The sequence below is a fragment of the Sebastes umbrosus genome, chromosome 7 (genome assembly GCF_015220745.1).
Source record: "Sebastes umbrosus isolate fSebUmb1 chromosome 7, fSebUmb1.pri, whole genome shotgun sequence".
Taxonomy (NCBI): domain Eukaryota; kingdom Metazoa; phylum Chordata; class Actinopteri; order Perciformes; family Sebastidae; genus Sebastes; species Sebastes umbrosus.
Genome location: NC_051275.1, coordinates 13,559,813 through 13,576,771, shown reverse-complemented (window position 1 = coordinate 13,576,771; position 16,959 = coordinate 13,559,813). Strand labels below are relative to the sequence as shown.

The following is a 16,959-nucleotide window of genomic DNA, read 5'->3' as shown; positions in this document are numbered from 1 at the left end:
TTACCAAGTTGCTGGTGTAGGATTTATTACTTTGATAATAAATAACAATTCAATTTGTATAAATAAAATTTTAAAAATTTAATTATTTGTGACATTTTGTTTTACAAAGTTAAGAAAACAATGTTTAAGTCAAGCCTGATGTTGCCTTACACATAAAAGAATGATCTCAGTCACTTCCACACAGTGATGTATACAGCTTATTAATTATACACTAGTATCGGAACGGCACTCGGTATCAGCAGATACCAAAAGCCCAGGTATCGCTATCGGTATCGGGACTGAAAAAGTTGGATCGGTGCATCTCGTAAAGTACAAGTACCTGAAAATAGTACTTTAGTACACTACTTAAATAATTGTACTTAGTTGAAGTAATATTTTCAATGCAGGACTTTTACATGTGATGGAGTATTTTTAAAACGTGGCATTAGCAGTGGTGGAATGTAACTAAGTATATTTACTTAAGTACTGTACTTCAGTACAATTTTGTACTTGAGTATTTCCATTTTAGGCTACTTTATACTTCTCCTCCACCACATTTTGGAAGCTAATTTTTACTCCACTACGTGTATTTTGACAGATTTAATTATAAGTTACTTTGGCTCCCTGTCTCTCAGAGAATTGATTTCAAAATACTCCTGCTGGTTTACAAAGCACTAAATGGTTTAGGGCCAAAAAAACATTTCTGATCTTCTGCTATGTTATGAACCATCCAGACCTCTCAGGTCATCTGGATCAGGTCTGCTTAGTGTCCCCAGAGTCAGAACTAAACATGCAGAAGCAGCGTTCAGTTTTTATGCACCAAATATTTGGAACAAGCTCCCAGAAACCTGCAGGACCAACTCCAACTCTGAGTTATTTAAATCAAAGCTTAAAACTTTTCTGTTTGCTGCTGCCTTTTATTAAACCAGATTATGATCTTATACTGCAATAGAGCTTTTACTCTCTATTTTAGCTTCTATCCTTGCTTTTATTTTTAACTTGTTTATTTTCTAATCTTCAATGTGTTTATGTTTTTATAACTGTTTTAATTATGTCTTAATGTTCTTGAATGTTTATGTAAAGCACTGTTGCTGAAATGTGCTCTACAAATAATAATAATAATAATAATAATAATAACAAATTGGACTTATATAGCACCTTTCAGAAACCCAAGGACGCTTTACAAAGGGGGCACACAAAAATCATTCTAATAAATAACACAGAGTAACTATAGCAAAGTAATTAAAAGAGTGATGTGAAGGAAGAGTCAGCTGAGATCATAGGCCTTGATGAACAAGTGGTGTTTGAGGAGTTTTTTTAAACAAAGCTGCCTTGCCTTGCCTTAATTTAGTAATAGTTTGAATGCAGGATTTTTACATATAGTATTTCTATACTTGTTTCTACTTTTTACTGGAGTAAATGTAGATGTGAGACTTCCTCCACCGCAGTAATCAGTCAGTGTCTGAAAGATAGGAGCCATCATATATTTTACAATCTGGGTAGCAACTGCTGAGGAATTGTGCAACAGTACTTTTTGATTGGCCCGTTTCTGAAGGCGGTGGTATGACGGACGCTGATTGGCCAGCATCGCTCCTCCTGGACGCTGATTGGCCAGCATCGCTCCTCCTGGACGCTGATTGGCCAGCATCGCTCCTCCTGTGTTCTAGAGAGTTCTGAGGGGGTGTTTAGTGGAGGAGGCGGCCGCTCCCACACAGACAGACGGACACACAGAGACCGACTGCGAGGCTCAGGGGACCGTCACATCGAGAGAGACTCAACACAGCCGGCAGTATTAATAGTAATAACCACTTTTAGTGATAAATCCGATTAAACGACCAACTCTGAACTCAACGGAGGTGAGTATTAGCTAGACGATGAATGCACTGTAGTAACCTTTTACTGAGCACATAGACGTTACCTCGTGGAACGTTAACCACGTCAACGGCTGCTCACTTTACGATGATAACGTTAACTAGTGGAGCGTTAACTACGTCAATCTGCGGCAACGGCTGCTCACTTTACGTTGATAACGTTAACTCGTGGAACGTTAACTACGTCAATCTGCGTCAACGGCTGTTCACTTTACGTTATTAACGTTACCTCGTGGAACGTTAACTACGTCAATCTGCGTCAACGGCTGCTAACTTTACGTTAAGGCAAAAAATGAATTAAACTAGTGTCGGTATCTATGTGCTTTTACTGAAATACAGCTACACAACGTAATGTACACTAACGTCTCTTATTAAATGATGCTTTAAACTTGTTGTAATGTATTTAACACGAGAGTTGCTAACGGGTATGACACAATGCTGCTAGCACGTGTTGCTAGTATGCGCTGGAGTGATGCGCGTCATTGTGCAGTAGAGGTTATATAATGGCTGGTGATTCATGTGCAAGTTACAAGGAAGTGAAATAGAAAAAGATCTAGAAAGTTCCTTCCTGAACTGTGAAGAGGCCACTCCCTCATGTACTCTGTACTGCTGCTGATAAGATAGCTTTAAGCTAACAATGCAGCACCACGTGCTCCACTTTAACCCTGCTCCTGCTCCACTATTAACCCTGCTTCCTGCTCCACTATTAACCCTGCTCCTGCTCCACTATTAACCCTGCTTCCTGCTCCACTATTAACCCTGCTTCCTGCTCCACTATTAACCCTGCTTCTGCTCCACTAGTAACCCTGCTTCCTGCTCCACTAGTAACCCTGCTCCTGCTCCACTATTAACCCTGCTCCTGCTCCACTATTAACCCTGCTCCTGCTCCACTAGTAACCCTGCTTCCTGCTCCACTATTAACCCTGCTCCTGCTCCACTATTAACCCTGCTTCCTGCTCCACTAGTAACCCTGCTCCTGCTCCACTATTAACCCTGCTCCTGCTCCACTAGTAACCCTGCTCCTGCTCCACTATTAACCCTGCTCCTGCTCCACTAGTAACCCTGCTCCTGCTCCACTATTAACCCTGCTTCCTGCTCCACTAGTAACCCTGCTCCTGCTCCACTAGTAACCCTGCTCCTGCTCCACTATTAACCCTGCTTCCTGCTCCACTAGTAACCCTGCTCCTGCTCCACTATTAACCCTGCTTCCTGCTCCACTAGTAACCCTGCTCCTGCTCCACTAGTAACCCTGCTCCTGCTCCACTAGTAACCCTGCTCCTGCTCCACTAGTAACCCTGCTTCCTGCTCCACTATTAACCCTGCTTCCTGCTCCACTAGTAACCCTGCTTCCTGCTCCACTATTAACTCTGCTACTGCTCTGTGGCTGGCACCACTATTGCTTCATAACCTCCCCCATCCGCCCTTGCTCACAAACCAAACTACCTTTTAACGACATTACCAATACTGGTGAAATAACAGTACAGAACAGAACATAAACTAAAACATCATATTGCATGTTTCTCATTAGTTTCTGTTTTGCAAATACAGAAATGCAAGTTTGATTTTGCACAGAAGACACAGGGCTTGGCAGTAAGGTAGATTTCCTCATATTTAGATAAGATAAGATATTTCTTTATTAGTCCTGCAGTGGGGAAATTTGCAGTGTACATCAGCAAATGGGATAGTGCAAAAAACAAGATGCATCAGCTAACACATTTATGATTTGACTGATATTTTTGGCTTGATGAGCACCACCTGCTTTTCTTCCCTAACAAAAACTTTTATTTTCATTACCAATTAATCAAATATGAATTTAGACTATAAAATATCAGAAAATAGTTAAAACCAGGTCATCACAAGTTCCCAGAGCCAAAATTCATGCTTTCCACTGTTTTATTGTTTTTAAATGATGACAATAATAATAATAATAATACACTATGTAAGTGCTTTTACTGTACATGGTTGAACCAGGATTAAAGCATTTCAGAACTGCAATGAGACAAATGAAATCAGACAATTAAAATAACACAACAAAAATAAAAAATACCAAACAATAATAATAATAATAATAAAGATAACAAATAATAATAACAAATAAATAAATAAAAAGATAAGATAGGGGGGAAAGCAGCAAATCTTAACATTTGAAAAGCTGGAACCAAAAAACAGTTAAACATTTTTGCTTGAAAAATGATAGAAGCATTTAACTGATTATGAAAATAGTGGCAGATTCATTTTCTGATCGACTTATCAATTATACGGCTGAGTGTTTCAGCTCTGATTTGCATTTTCTTTATAACCCCGTCATGTGCACTTCCCTGCAATGGCCCCACAGTATGCTCCACTAGAGGAGTCCTCCCCTCCCCCCCAGTACGAGAACTAGGTTAGCTGCAATGACCTCCCATGTGGCTTAACATTACACTATATTGATGGACTGCTGCTGTAGCAACAGTAAACATAGGTCTTTTTTTTTTATTTATTTTTTTACATCAGCTAATTTTCCAGTTTTGATATGGTTTTACTCCGCAAATTATCTCGTTAACTAGTAAATCCAGCTCAAGTTCAGTTCAAATGGTATTTAATATGGATATTATATAATCAAATAGCAATGTCCCACAGCCCAAGCTGACATATTCTAATCACTTGTTTTGTCTCAAACCCAAAGATTTTAAATTTACGATCATAGAAGACAAATAACAGCAGAAAATTGGGACGCTCAAATCAGACATGGTTTAGCATTTTCTTCTTGAAAAATGCTATAAAAAATAATGGGTTAATCATTTTCAGTTGATCAACTTAATGATAAAATAATGATGAAATGTCAGTTCAGTCTGGTTCTAGAAAACCTGCGTCTTAAAAAGGCCCTCTCATGGCTGTTGTCTGTTGTTACCATAATAAATGCAGCCGTTGCCAAGCTGTCAAACATGGGAGGCTTGAAAACAGGTGCTGTGGACCTTCACCTCACTGTTTCCACTTCTGTTTGAGCTGCTCAGACCCTGATAATAGCCTCATTACACACCATACGACAAATGTGCATCGTGGTGGCCACCCACAGTAACATCATCCGTCATATATATACCCAGATTTTCAGTTTCGTGCCAATATATGATTAACAGCTGATCATTTTCACACTCTCAGGAACCATGTCCAAGGGACCAGCAGTCGGCATTGACCTGGGCACTACCTACTCCTGTGTAGGAGTGTTTCAGCATGGCAAAGTTGAGATCATTGCCAACGACCAGGGAAACAGGACCACACCCAGTTATGTTGCCTTCACTGACACCGAGAGGCTGATCGGGGATGCAGCCAAGAATCAAGTGGCCCTGAACCCCAACAACACAGTTTTCGGTATGAAACAGTTTTCTAAATTATTAAAGTATTATTAGTTTAATATCATCTTTCTGCTCATTTATTGCATTTTTTTATTGTCCTTTCAGATGCAAAGCGTCTCATTGGACGTCGGTTTGATGACGCCGTTGTCCAGTCAGACATGAAATACTGGCCATTTCAAGTCATTAATGATTCCACGCGCCCCAAAGTACAAGTGGAGTACAAGGGCGAGACCAAGTCCTTCTACCCAGAGGAGATCTCCTCCATGGTGCTGATTAAAATGAAGGAGATTGCAGAGGCGTACCTCGGAAAGGTACACCTGTTTGTTGTTTGTTTACAAAAGGGGAGATTTGCATGAGTAACACACCTCACAAAAATATATTCTTCAAGTGCACAGACACATTTTCTCTGCTTCTACTACAGTGGTATGACTGCTATGTCACCCTCAAAACATGAAATATTAAACCGAACCCTGCACTGTTTGTGTGTCTGTTTACGACAGTTATAGTGTTCGAATAGACTAGGGATCTATGAGCTCTAATTTCATTAAATATGATTAAAAACTGTCATTTTAAAGTTGAGGATGTATTTTATGTCTCATTAACTGCTGCAATTTGTAACCATTTTTCTTCTTGCAGACTGTAAACAATGCAGTCGTGACTGTGCCTGCCTACTTCAATGACTCTCAGCGCCAGGCCACCAAAGATGCAGGCACCATTTCTGGGCTTAATGTACTTCGTATCATCAACGAGCCGACTGCTGCTGCTATCGCGTATGGCCTGGATAAAAAGGTAAAATATTCCTAAAGGCCACACAGGGAACGTCAGCAGTGCATGGCGGCTGCGGAACCTGTTGTTTTTTTAAGTTAGAGCAGTCACACTGCCAGCGTGAGCAGCGCGGCTCAGGTGCGTCTCTTCTAGAGATTCGAGATCTCGCCTATTTTTACAGAGAGCTGCGCACGTTTCACAGCAACAACAGACAGTGAAAATGATCTTTTGACAGAATATTGACGTCATAACAGCAACATTACTACAGTTTCAATGTCTATATATGTAGAATTTGACACAGACATCAAAAAAGTAAAGATTTCTTTTTAAATCAACATGAGAATTTTATTCTGAAATATTGACATGACAGTGTTGTAGAAAATGCAGTGATTTGCAGGACTCCATGAAAGAATAAAGTACCATGTTTTAATTGTGGATTATTACTATTATTTACAAATTACCCCATGGTTCTCAACCTTTTCTGTCATAAATAAATATAAATTACATTTATAATGAAGTGAAATGGCCGCCATGCGCTGCTCATGCGGGCTGTGTCCCGAGCTTCAGGCTTCAGTTTTCTATAAAATACAATTTTTGTGTGATTGTATTGCGGTGAATTTCTTTTTGACAGTTTTATGTATACTTTGAGTCCAACATGTGATATTTTAGTACCGAAGTAATGTAGACTTTTAATGTGAGGTTTTGAAAAAAGCCCAAAAATGTCAACTGAAGGTGGATGTATCCAATACTCAAATTACAATCAATGAAATAATTTCAAACTACAGGTTGGAGCGGAGAGAAACGTCCTCATCTTTGACCTGGGCGGCGGCACGTTCGACGTCTCCATCTTGACTATTGAAGACGGCATCTTCGAGGTCAAGTCCACAGCAGGCGACACCCACTTGGGAGGAGAAGACTTCGACAACCGCATGGTCAACCACTTCATCGGCGAGTTCAAGCGCAAGTACAAGAAAGAAATCAGCGACAACAAGAGGGCGGTGCGTCGCCTGCGCACGGCGTGTGAGAGGGCCAAGCGCACCTTGTCATCCAGCACCCAGGCCAGCATTGAAATCGATTCTCTGTACGAAGGAGTCGATTTCTACACCTCAATTACCAGGGCCCGATTCGAGGAGCTGAACGCAGACCTGTTCCGAGGAACCCTGGAGCCTGTGGAAAAGGCTCTCCGTGACGCCAAGATGGACAAGGCTCAGATCCACGACATCGTCCTGGTTGGAGGTTCCACTCGTATTCCCAAGATCCAGAAGCTGCTGCAGGACTTTTTCAACGGGAAGGAGCTCAACAAGAGCATTAACCCTGATGAAGCAGTGGCCTATGGTGCAGGTATAACCCCCCTTTATGTTCATAAATATAGTGGTAACAAGTTTGTAGTGAAATTAGCTACAAATGTAAAACTCTAAATCCAACAACCATTTGTTGTGCAGCTGTGCAGGCAGCCATCCTGTCAGGCGACAAATCGGAGAATGTGCAGGATCTGCTGCTGCTGGATGTGACCCCGTTGTCTCTGGGCATTGAGACTGCTGGAGGAGTCATGACCGTTCTCATCAAGAGGAACACCACTATCCCCACGAAGCAGACCCAGACTTTCACCACCTATTCAGACAACCAGCCCGGTGTGCTCATTCAGGTACGACCACCATATTTAGCTAAAGAGAATTATTTTAGAGTAAAATAAATCTTTATTGATGTGTTGACCTGATGTTATGTCTGCAGGTGTTTGAGGGCGAAAGGGCCATGACCAAAGACAACAACCTTTTGGGCAAATTTGAGCTGATTGGAATCCCCCCCGCACCCCGAGGTGTTCCTCAGATTGAGGTGACCTTTGACATTGACGCCAACGGCATCATGAACGTGTCTGCGGCGGACAAGAGCACCGGGAAGGAAAACAAGATCACCATCACCAACGACAAAGGTAACCTGAAGAAGAACTTTTTACGCCGTATCTTACTTGCGAAAATTTGACTATATTCAGCCTTGTGTTAATTATAACAAATTAATCCGTCAGGTCGCTTGAGCAAGGAGGACATTGAGCATATGGTCCAGGAAGCAGAGAAGTACAAGGCCGAGGACGAAGTGCAGAGAGAGAAGGTGACTGCCAAGAACGGTCTGGAGTCGTATGCCTTCAATATGAAGTCCACTGTGGAGGACGAGAAGCTGAAGGACAAGATCAGCGACGAGGACAAACAGAAGATTGTGGAGAAGTGTACCGAGGTCATCAGCTGGCTGGATAGAAACCAGGTAGGAATTAGATAAAGTTTTGTGGTTGTAAACTTTGGCAGCATAAAAATATTGTCGGGTTGGCATCAGATTGATACTTAACTTCTTCTTCCCTTTTCTCAGTCTGCAGAAAAAGACGAGTTGGAGCACCAGCAGAAGGAGTTGGAGAAGTTGTGTAACCCCATCATGACCAAGCTGTACCAGAATGCAGGGGGGGTGCCCGGTGGGATGCCAGGTGGGATGCCAGGCGGCTTCCCCGGAGCCGGCAGCGCTCCTGGAGGAGGGGGAGCGTCCTCCGGACCCACCATCGAGGAGGTCGACTAACTAGGGGGTTTACCAAATTTGCATGTGCTTGTTCTCTTTCCTCTTTAGAGGTTGGTGTGGAGGGTGATCACAGTCATAATATCTTAATTGTTATACTCGGAACCATTAACCACGCCCGTTTGGGATGTTTTGATCATTTTTGTACGCCAGGCTTAAGGCTTAACACTTCTTTCACTGTGGCTTTTCTGGTAGGTGGTCTTTTCAAGCGGCTGTGTTGCGTCCAGTTAAACCAGTTAATGTTTGTATTACCACCGTGTGATTTTCTTTCTGAGTCGGTTATGAGTACTTTGCAAAAATGAAACTAAATAAAGGATTTTTTCGAACTTGGACTAATCTCTCATCTTTGTCATAACCTCAATTACAACAGCTGGCATTACATCTTATTCTAATATTGATTTTAGGTGTTACAGTATATAATATACATCTGCTCTACTACGCACATCATATTTTATCAGAATTATTAATTAATATTAAGTAATTCATTAAAGGTACAATAAGTAACAGTGTTTGTAAACACACCACATTCAAAGTTGGCCACAGCTCAACAAGCCGAGAGAGATAGAGCTGCGATGGTCGAGTGATCTATAGAGTGACTGAAGAGAGAGAGCGGAGTTAGTGAGAACAAAGCAGCGAATCTGAGAAATTAAATGTTATTTTCTGATTGTTTCCCTGCGGTTACGTTCTAAAACACAACTAACTCTGCGGGAAGGTGCGGAGTTGCTGGATTTTTTATGAATGCAGGCTTCCTGGCTGTGGCTCAGCGCTGCTCTCATCAAACTACAGACACACAGCGATCATAGCTGCACTCACAGCACAGAGAGGAGCAGGAGGATCACTGGAACACATGCACATAACACAAGCCATTCTCATCCGTGAAATACGGCCATTTTGTATCTAACAGAGTAAAGGGGGACGTGAGTCGGTATCTGAAGCCGAGGGGTGTGTCAAAGCGGTGATATTTGACCACCTGAACGGGCTGCACACCCTGCGTGTCGTCATTGGTTTGGGGGTTACACCCCCACCTGGGGCACAAAGGCTGTTTGCAGACGCCCAGAAGCGTCCTGACTAAATCAAAATAAGAAGAAAAGAGAAAACCCAGGCAGAGGGCTGCAGGGTCTCTGCAGAAACCGACACCACCATACACTTTTAGTGGAGTATAAGTGATGATTGAGAGGGATTCATTTTGTATCAGTCTATACATTATTTTTTTGTTAATTCTTGCATATTATACTTTTTAAGTGGATTGTATTGTGTTGAGTTCAGGTATGAGTAGTTTTAAAGTGGTTTTAAATTTGTGCTGTTGGCCGTAACCCACCAAGAAATGAATTACATTAATCTGTGTTGATTTATAATATTGTAATTACACATTCATTTTATGGTGAATGCTTTGTAACAGACATTTTTTTCCCTTCAATAAATGCTTATCACTGTAAAAACTAGGGCTGCAACTAACGATTATTTTCATTGTCAATTAATCTGTCTATTTTTCCCGATTAATTGATTAATTGTTTGGGTCTATAAAATGTCAGAAAATGGTGAAAAATGTCGATCAGTGTTTCCCAAAGCCCAAGACGACATCCTTTAATGTCTTTAATGTTCTGTCCACAACTCAAATATATTCACTTTACTGTCATAGAGGAGTAAAGAAACCAGAAAATATTCACATTTAAGAAACTGGAATCAGAGAATTTCAACTTTTCTTTCTTAAAAAATTACTCAAACCGATAAATCTATCATCAATTTACAATGACAATTCATTCGCTGATCCTGAGTACAACTAGCTGTATCAGCTCCAATACTGTTATCATATAACATTGTGTGAGTCTTGTTTAAATTGTATGAATGTAGAGAGACAACAAGGACAACAAATGCATTCTTTTTTCTCATTTATTTTGCTAATTCATGAATATTCAGGTTAACAGGAAGTAGTTGGAAAGTTCATTGGTTCCTCGGTTCCTCTCGGCCATATATTATGGACAAGTGCTGATGTGTGTGTTGAAATCTTTGGCAGGTCAGCGTGAGTTAGAGTTTCTTGGGCATTCGTGCATCCGATAGGCACACATGTAGAAGATACCTAGAAGACAACAATCACATTATTAAGAAAAGAACGATGCACACCTGTGTGTTTTCATTAGGGATGCTTACCTGAGAAGAATGTGAGCACCACTGCCACCCAGCCCATTATATAGGACCAGGAAAATCGCCAGCTGCCATAGCGTTTACCATAGTAGTTCACTGTCACTCCTGTGTAGACAGCCATGGCCAGCAACACAAAGAAGCCTACACACAGGAGATAAAATCATTAACTGATAAAAAAGGTCTTTACTATATCAGAGAGGCTTTGCGTGCAGCTGTGGCGGAGGAGCTTACAGGAGATGAAGAAGAGGATGCCAGCTGCAAATGTCTTGTCGAACCCGTCAAAGGAGGAGTAGTGGATGAAGGCCATGACGCCGATCACAATGCCGATGAAACAAGCCAGCAGGGAAAGGATCATGAAGGCCCTGGTGGCGTCCCAGTACGCTGCGGGTGAAAGGAAACGAGGGGAAAGTCAAGGACCTGAGAAAGCAGACTTTAAAAGTATGTCCAGCACTAAATATGAAGAGTTCAGAATCCTTGAAGTCTTTTTCTATTTTATACACACATTGGCATGTTTCATTTTCACAGTTTTTCATGCTGTTCTTCATCTACAGGAGACAGCTCCAGCTTGCCATCTAGTGTTTGGGAATGGATTTGCACCTTGTTTGATGAACTTATGATAGATGACTGAAAATATTTTTTTTAAACCTGAAGTATATACTGTATGTATGACTGGTGCAAATGAAAGTACAAACTACTCCTTAAAAGTCACACAAATCAGCTGTATTGTTCTTTGTAGAAATCTCTTAATACAGCACCTATACAAAAAAGAAACACCTGTTGATTTCTTGACAACATTTACATGACGATAACTTATTTGCATTTTAATCTCAGCCATATTTAACTAAACACCCCACCAACAAAGCCCCAAAGGGAAGTAACCCCAGTGTTGATCCGGGGTTAGTGTGGCATTCACAGACTGATTGTCAGCAAGCTAATGAATATAAATGAGGATCTGCCTGCGCTCATGCAGTGGAAGACACCCCAACGAGGTCTTACCGATGCTGTCTGTGTGTGTCATGCATTTCCCGGGCACGCAATACCGCCACAGGCCCTGGTGCATGTAATTGGTGGAGTGACGGTACTGCATCCAGTAGTCAGTTGCCGTGGAGACAATGAGGAGTATGTTCCCGACTCCGGCACAGAACAACCCACCTCCCATGAAGCTGTACATCCTGCCAAAAAAACACTGACTGACATGCGGAGAGAAAACAGAGTGGGTCAGACCCGGGCCTCGCACACATCTGGCCCCTGCTACGCCAATTAAAGCAGGCGCTTCCTGTTACAGAGCATGGGGCAACACTGAATATGAATAAAACAATATCCAAACACATTCAGCAGGATGCCACAAATGTTACACTGGAGCTCGGCATGTCTGATTATAGAAACAGCACTCATTAGGCGATGACACCGAGAGGAAATTTACATGATGGACAGCTCAGTTTGACAAGTTAAAAACCTTTTTCAAACCCACAGAATTAATTATCATTTTTTTTAAATTTCTAATTAAGATCACTAGGTTTCCAAAGATAGCACACATGTAATGTTGAACAACAGGGAAAAGTGTATAAAATGACGCACAACAGATCTAGAATAATTGTTTATTAGAAATTCAATTCTGCGTCCATACAAACACAGTATCTTGAGTTTCAAAAGTAAAAAAAAAAGTGGGTTTCCCCAATTTTAAAGCTACTTAAAGGGATATTTATGTAAGGGAATTTTAGAGTTCAAGAGGTTAACTACTAATCAATGAAAAAAAGAGAACTTTTTATCTATCTAAATTACATAATATTGCACACATATACACTTCACACATCATGTTTTGATATTAATGGCATACCTTTATCTTTTCCCTCAGAAAAAAAAGTCAGAGATTCCAATATTTCGGGTTGTCAAAGCACAGAGGAGCCCAATATTGCGCAGGACAGGCAGGAAAAGTTTTGTTTGTGCGTAGGAAACCAAGCGAACAAACGGGCTGATGGAACAATGGAGCATGCTGAGCCACAACCAATCACAGAGGATGAGTTTTGTGTTTTAGGGAATCTGCTGAAAATACAAAACTGTTAAAGCGCTGTGCACGTCTCAGTAATACTGATGACACAGGGCTTTTAATTCAAAATGCTGCACAACCACACACAGTAAACTCGTGGCCTGCAATATAGGCTTACCCACAGCCATGGCAAATGGAAAAGTTCATTTAACAGAGATTATTTTAAGTGGTAAAAAGCGTAAAACTAATTTTGAATCATGTTTCAGTTGATGTATTTTGGGTAAATCCCTTCCGCATATTATGCTGATGGAAAAGCAACATTATTTTCAGTAAATATCAGGTCACTTCTGCCTTTAAATACAATTCTATCCACCACCTTGTGTACAAATTATCATAATTCAATCTGTGCAATGTTGCACATTTATATAAAATCAATATTTTTATCCAGACATGAAGATACTACAGCAATTGCAATCAACACAGGGTGCATTTAATCCCTTTCTATCCATCATAATACCAGTGGAAAGACAAATTGATTTCATTACATTTAGTCTCATATTTTTTAAATTCCCCGTCATTTAGTTGGCACACAGTAAGCCCAGCAGGGGAATTTATATAACCACAGATGACAAACTGCTCAGACATTTATATAAATAAAACATATAACAGTGAACTTGAACACAACCAGCAGCATAAATAAAAAAAAGGACAATATGCGTACAGATAATTTGGCAGGATAGAGTATGATGAGCTGGATATGGTGGGCGGCTAATAGAGTTGCGGGTTTGTACAGTTTGGGTGGAGAAGCTGCAATAAAAATGATTATCTTTGTTGCAACATCTTGTAGAGAGAGAGAGTGGGAGTTGAAAGAGAGACTTATGGGTGATAAATGAGTCTCTTTTTGATGGTGTACCATACTCCATGGCGTTTTAGATGGAAACAATGAGGCAACAACTTGCACAGATACAAAACCAGGATATTATGTAATTTTCCGACATAATGCGTTGTTTCACATTTCCCACACACTTTAACACAGGTGACAATCCGGCTGGGTATATACCTGTTCATTTTCCCAGAGAACCACACCACGTTAAATCTGCTTATTTTTTTACCAGAGGTTTGGTTTGAAGCAATATCCCGTTTAATACAAAGATACTTCCTGAACTGCCTCTGTTTAATCTTAAAACGACAGACATGCTGTTGAAGTTTATCCACATTGTTCGTGGTGACCGCAAAATACGAACTTCCGCCAGTTACTGAGCGTGACATCAGCTGTATTTAGCAAACAGCCAATCAGATCGCAGGTAATCAGCCCCACCCATGGCCCCACCTGGCACCAAATTTGTCCCTTCGGTTTTGGGCATGCGCATTGTTGTTTTCCTACAGTCGGCGCATTTGAACGCAACATGGGCCGGTGTTACACCGAAAGCTGTGACCTCTGCAGAGAGCCAGCAACACATGAGGTCACTATTTCTGACGGCTGTCGTCAGAAAATGTGACCCCACTTTACCTGTATAATACATGAGGCAAATATGTCACAGAAAACACACAAAACTAAATATACTGGGGAAAAAAAAGTTTGGAAACTTGTGTTTCATGGATTATTTCTCTGCTGTTACAATGCTAACTGGCATTGTATTTTACATCGTTGGAAAGCCTGTTTATTTACCTTCACAATGATGTCCAACTTGTAAGGATCATGCATTTGTGGGATGAGCAGCACAGCTGATTATGTGGGTAGCGCCCAAGAAAAATTTGCCAAAATGCTCTGCCAATGGTAAACAGTGTATTCTCCTGTTGGAATTGACTCTTGTTTTGAGTTGTTTGGTGGATTGGATGATTGAACTCTCTATCAGTAACAAGGAACAAACGAGACATATTAGCTATTTTAAACTTTATTCATTTAATACATCGTCAGGAGCCTCAGTAGCGGTGGAAGATCCATACGCAGCCACAACAGCCTGGCACCTCCTCCTCATGCTGGTCACCAACCTGGTCACACGTTGCTGTGGGATGGCGTTCCATTCCTCAACCAGGATTCGGTGCAGGTCAGCCAGTGTGGTTGTGTTGGTCACTCTAACACGTACAGCACGCCCAAGCTGACCCTACAAGTGTTGAATTGGGTTGAGGTGTGGACTCTTGGCAGGCCGTTCCATTCTCTCTACTCCCACATTGTGGAGGTAGTCTGTGATAACCCTGGCTCTGTGGGGGCAAGCGTTGTTTCTTGGAGGATGAAGTTAGGTGCCAGATTGTGGAGATATGGGATCGCCACTGGCTGCAGAATCTCATCCTGATATCTCCCTGCATTGAGATGGCCTTCAATGATGACAAGCCTTGTTTTGCCAGAGAGGGAGATGCCACCCCCCACCATGACACTGCCCCCACCAAAAGCTGTTACTCCATCGGTGCAACAATCAGCATAGCATTCTCCACATCGTCTCCATTGACCCTGCCATCCGATTTTGGCAGACAGAACCTGGACTCATCACTGAACATTACATTCCCCCACATGTTCAGGTTACATTGTCTGTGTTGTCGACACCAGCACAAACGGGCCTGGCGGTGAAGGGCAATCATTGCAGGCTTCCTGGTAGCCTTATGAGAATACATTGTTTACCATTGGCAGAGCATTTTGGCAAATTTTTCTTGGGCGCTACCTACATAATCAGCTGTGCTGCTCATCCCACAAATGCATGATCCTTACAAGTTGGATATCATTGTGAAGGTAAATTAACAGGCTTTCCAACCATGTAAAATACAATGACTATTAGCATTCTAACAACAGAGAAATAATCCACCAAACACAAGTTTCCAAACTTTTTTTCCCCAGTTTAGTTAAAGGGACTGTTTGTAACTTCTTACACGTATAAATCACTCGGGTCGGTGTCCCATGCGCGCCTGTCTGTGGCTACGCTGTTCAGACAAGAAACCAACATAAACTACACAGAAGCACCAAAACCGCAAAGTTATATCTAGTGAAGCCCGTCTGTTAAACAGTGTTTTAGCCGCGGCTGGAGGTCGCGGGGGTGACCGTAGCTTTGGTCTCCAGGGCCGGAGTCTCTGCTCCTCTGCTCCTCTGCCTGCTTGCCTTCACTCAGCTCGCTCCACTTCACGTGCATGCGCGCACACTACACACTGCAGAAGACTTCGTAGCTCTGAGAATATCTAGTGAATGTACAGTGGACGTTTGTGCAGAAATAAATGCTGCAGCTCCTCCAGACCAACAGAGGTTTCCCGTGTCTTGTGAAGTGACGGGGCTCTTCAGCGAGTAATGTTATCGTCTCCAACCGGGTGTCTCCCCCGTTCCCTCCGGCCGCGGTCGGGGGGCTGAAGCAGGAAAAGCCAACACTAGGTTCAGCAGTGATTCATGGAGAGACCTTCGTCTGGTCTGCTAACATTACTGCCAAGCAGGTGAAATATAGAGTGATATTGTGGTTTTAGCTGACATGTGTCGCCTCACTGTTTTGAGCGATGCTCGTTCATGTCTATTTAGAGCGAGCACAAGCGCGAGCCCGACGCTGACTGTCGTTGACTTAACGGCCACAGGTGTCGCTGTTAACAAGCAATTCTGATTCTTACAAACAGTCCCTTTAAGCCTGTAGCCTACCCACTGATTAGGCAACTCAGTTGCATCAATCAGAATTGGCCAAATATGGTGACAGTTCTCAGTCAATATTAAAATTAACAGGACAATACAGATTCGGACACAGCCTACAGCCAAACAAAGATATCAAGCTAAAAATATATAAACAAACTTAAACATAGCCTATAGCTATACAGGCACACTTTCTACAGTTTAAACAGATCCTATATTGCTTATATGAACTGTATGTACAGGGCTTTAAGTTGTACAAGATTGCAAGTAACTCTAGGCTACAGAAGTGGGTTAATATGCATATATTGAGAGTGTGTAGGTAACAGGCCTAGGCTATATATCTGATAAGAATTGCGCGATTAAAGGTGGTGTCAGCAATTCTGGAGAAATATTGTTGATATTTGAACGCAACACCAAAACAAATAAAATAAAATACAAATATTTACTATCCATCTCGTTCCCACTGCCTTTCTCTTTATACATCCATGGCCCCCCCTCCTGTGCACTGTTGCTGATTGGCTGGAATAGTGTCTCGTGGATCGGTCTGGTTTGTTTCCCATTTACAGAATCAGGGCTGTTTTGAACACCCGATTTTTTTTACAGCGCACACACAGAATGGACAGCTAGCGGATCATGTTGAGATATTCACTGAATTTGACAAGAAGTGTGTTGGATTAGAATCGCTGAGTGAACCTTTAAAGGCCCAGACACAGCAAGCCAACATCAAAGATC

General features: G+C 41.8%; 2 protein-coding genes across 2 annotated transcripts; one reads left to right on the top strand and one right to left on the bottom strand.

Moving 5' to 3' along the window:
* The first annotated feature begins 1,650 nt into the window (after window positions 1-1,650).
* hspa8b (heat shock protein family A (Hsp70) member 8b) lies at window positions 1,651-8,835 on the top strand. The gene is made up of 9 exons (XM_037775027.1): window positions 1,651-1,835; window positions 4,989-5,198; window positions 5,288-5,493; window positions 5,819-5,971; window positions 6,733-7,288; window positions 7,390-7,592; window positions 7,679-7,877; window positions 7,971-8,203; window positions 8,306-8,835. Exons 2-9 carry the CDS (start codon window positions 4,994-4,996, stop codon window positions 8,504-8,506), a joined length of 1,956 nt encoding a protein of 651 aa, XP_037630955.1. The 5' UTR covers window positions 1,651-1,835; window positions 4,989-4,993; the 3' UTR covers window positions 8,507-8,835.
* Window positions 8,836-10,377: 1,542 nt separating this feature from the next.
* lim2.3 (lens intrinsic membrane protein 2.3) lies at window positions 10,378-12,620 on the bottom strand. Its single transcript, XM_037776176.1, has 5 exons — window positions 12,483-12,620; window positions 11,642-11,835; window positions 10,877-11,026; window positions 10,652-10,786; window positions 10,378-10,580 (listed from the first exon to the last, which is right to left on the bottom strand). Exons 2-5 carry the CDS (start codon window positions 11,814-11,816, stop codon window positions 10,519-10,521), a joined length of 522 nt encoding a protein of 173 aa, XP_037632104.1. The 5' UTR covers window positions 11,817-11,835; window positions 12,483-12,620; the 3' UTR covers window positions 10,378-10,518.
* Between the last annotated feature and the right edge of the window lie 4,339 nt (window positions 12,621-16,959).

Coding starts and splice junctions, on each gene's coding strand:
- hspa8b (XM_037775027.1), top strand. CDS start 4,994: ATGTCCAAGGGACCAGCAGTCGGCATTGACCTGGGCACTACCTACTCC. Junction 5,972..6,732: donor CGTATGGCCTGGATAAAAAG/GTAAAATATTCC, acceptor TTCAAACTACAG/GTTGGAGCGGAGAGAAACGT. Junction 7,289..7,389: donor AGCAGTGGCCTATGGTGCAG/GTATAACCCCCC, acceptor TTTGTTGTGCAG/CTGTGCAGGCAGCCATCCTG.
- lim2.3 (XM_037776176.1), bottom strand. CDS start 11,816: ATGTACAGCTTCATGGGAGGTGGGTTGTTCTGTGCCGGAGTCGGGAAC. Junction 10,787..10,876: donor CATCCTCTTCTTCATCTCCT/GTAAGCTCCTCC, acceptor TCCTGTGTGTAG/GCTTCTTTGTGTTGCTGGCC. Junction 10,581..10,651: donor GGTGCTCACATTCTTCTCAG/GTAAGCATCCCT, acceptor GTTGTCTTCTAG/GTATCTTCTACATGTGTGCC.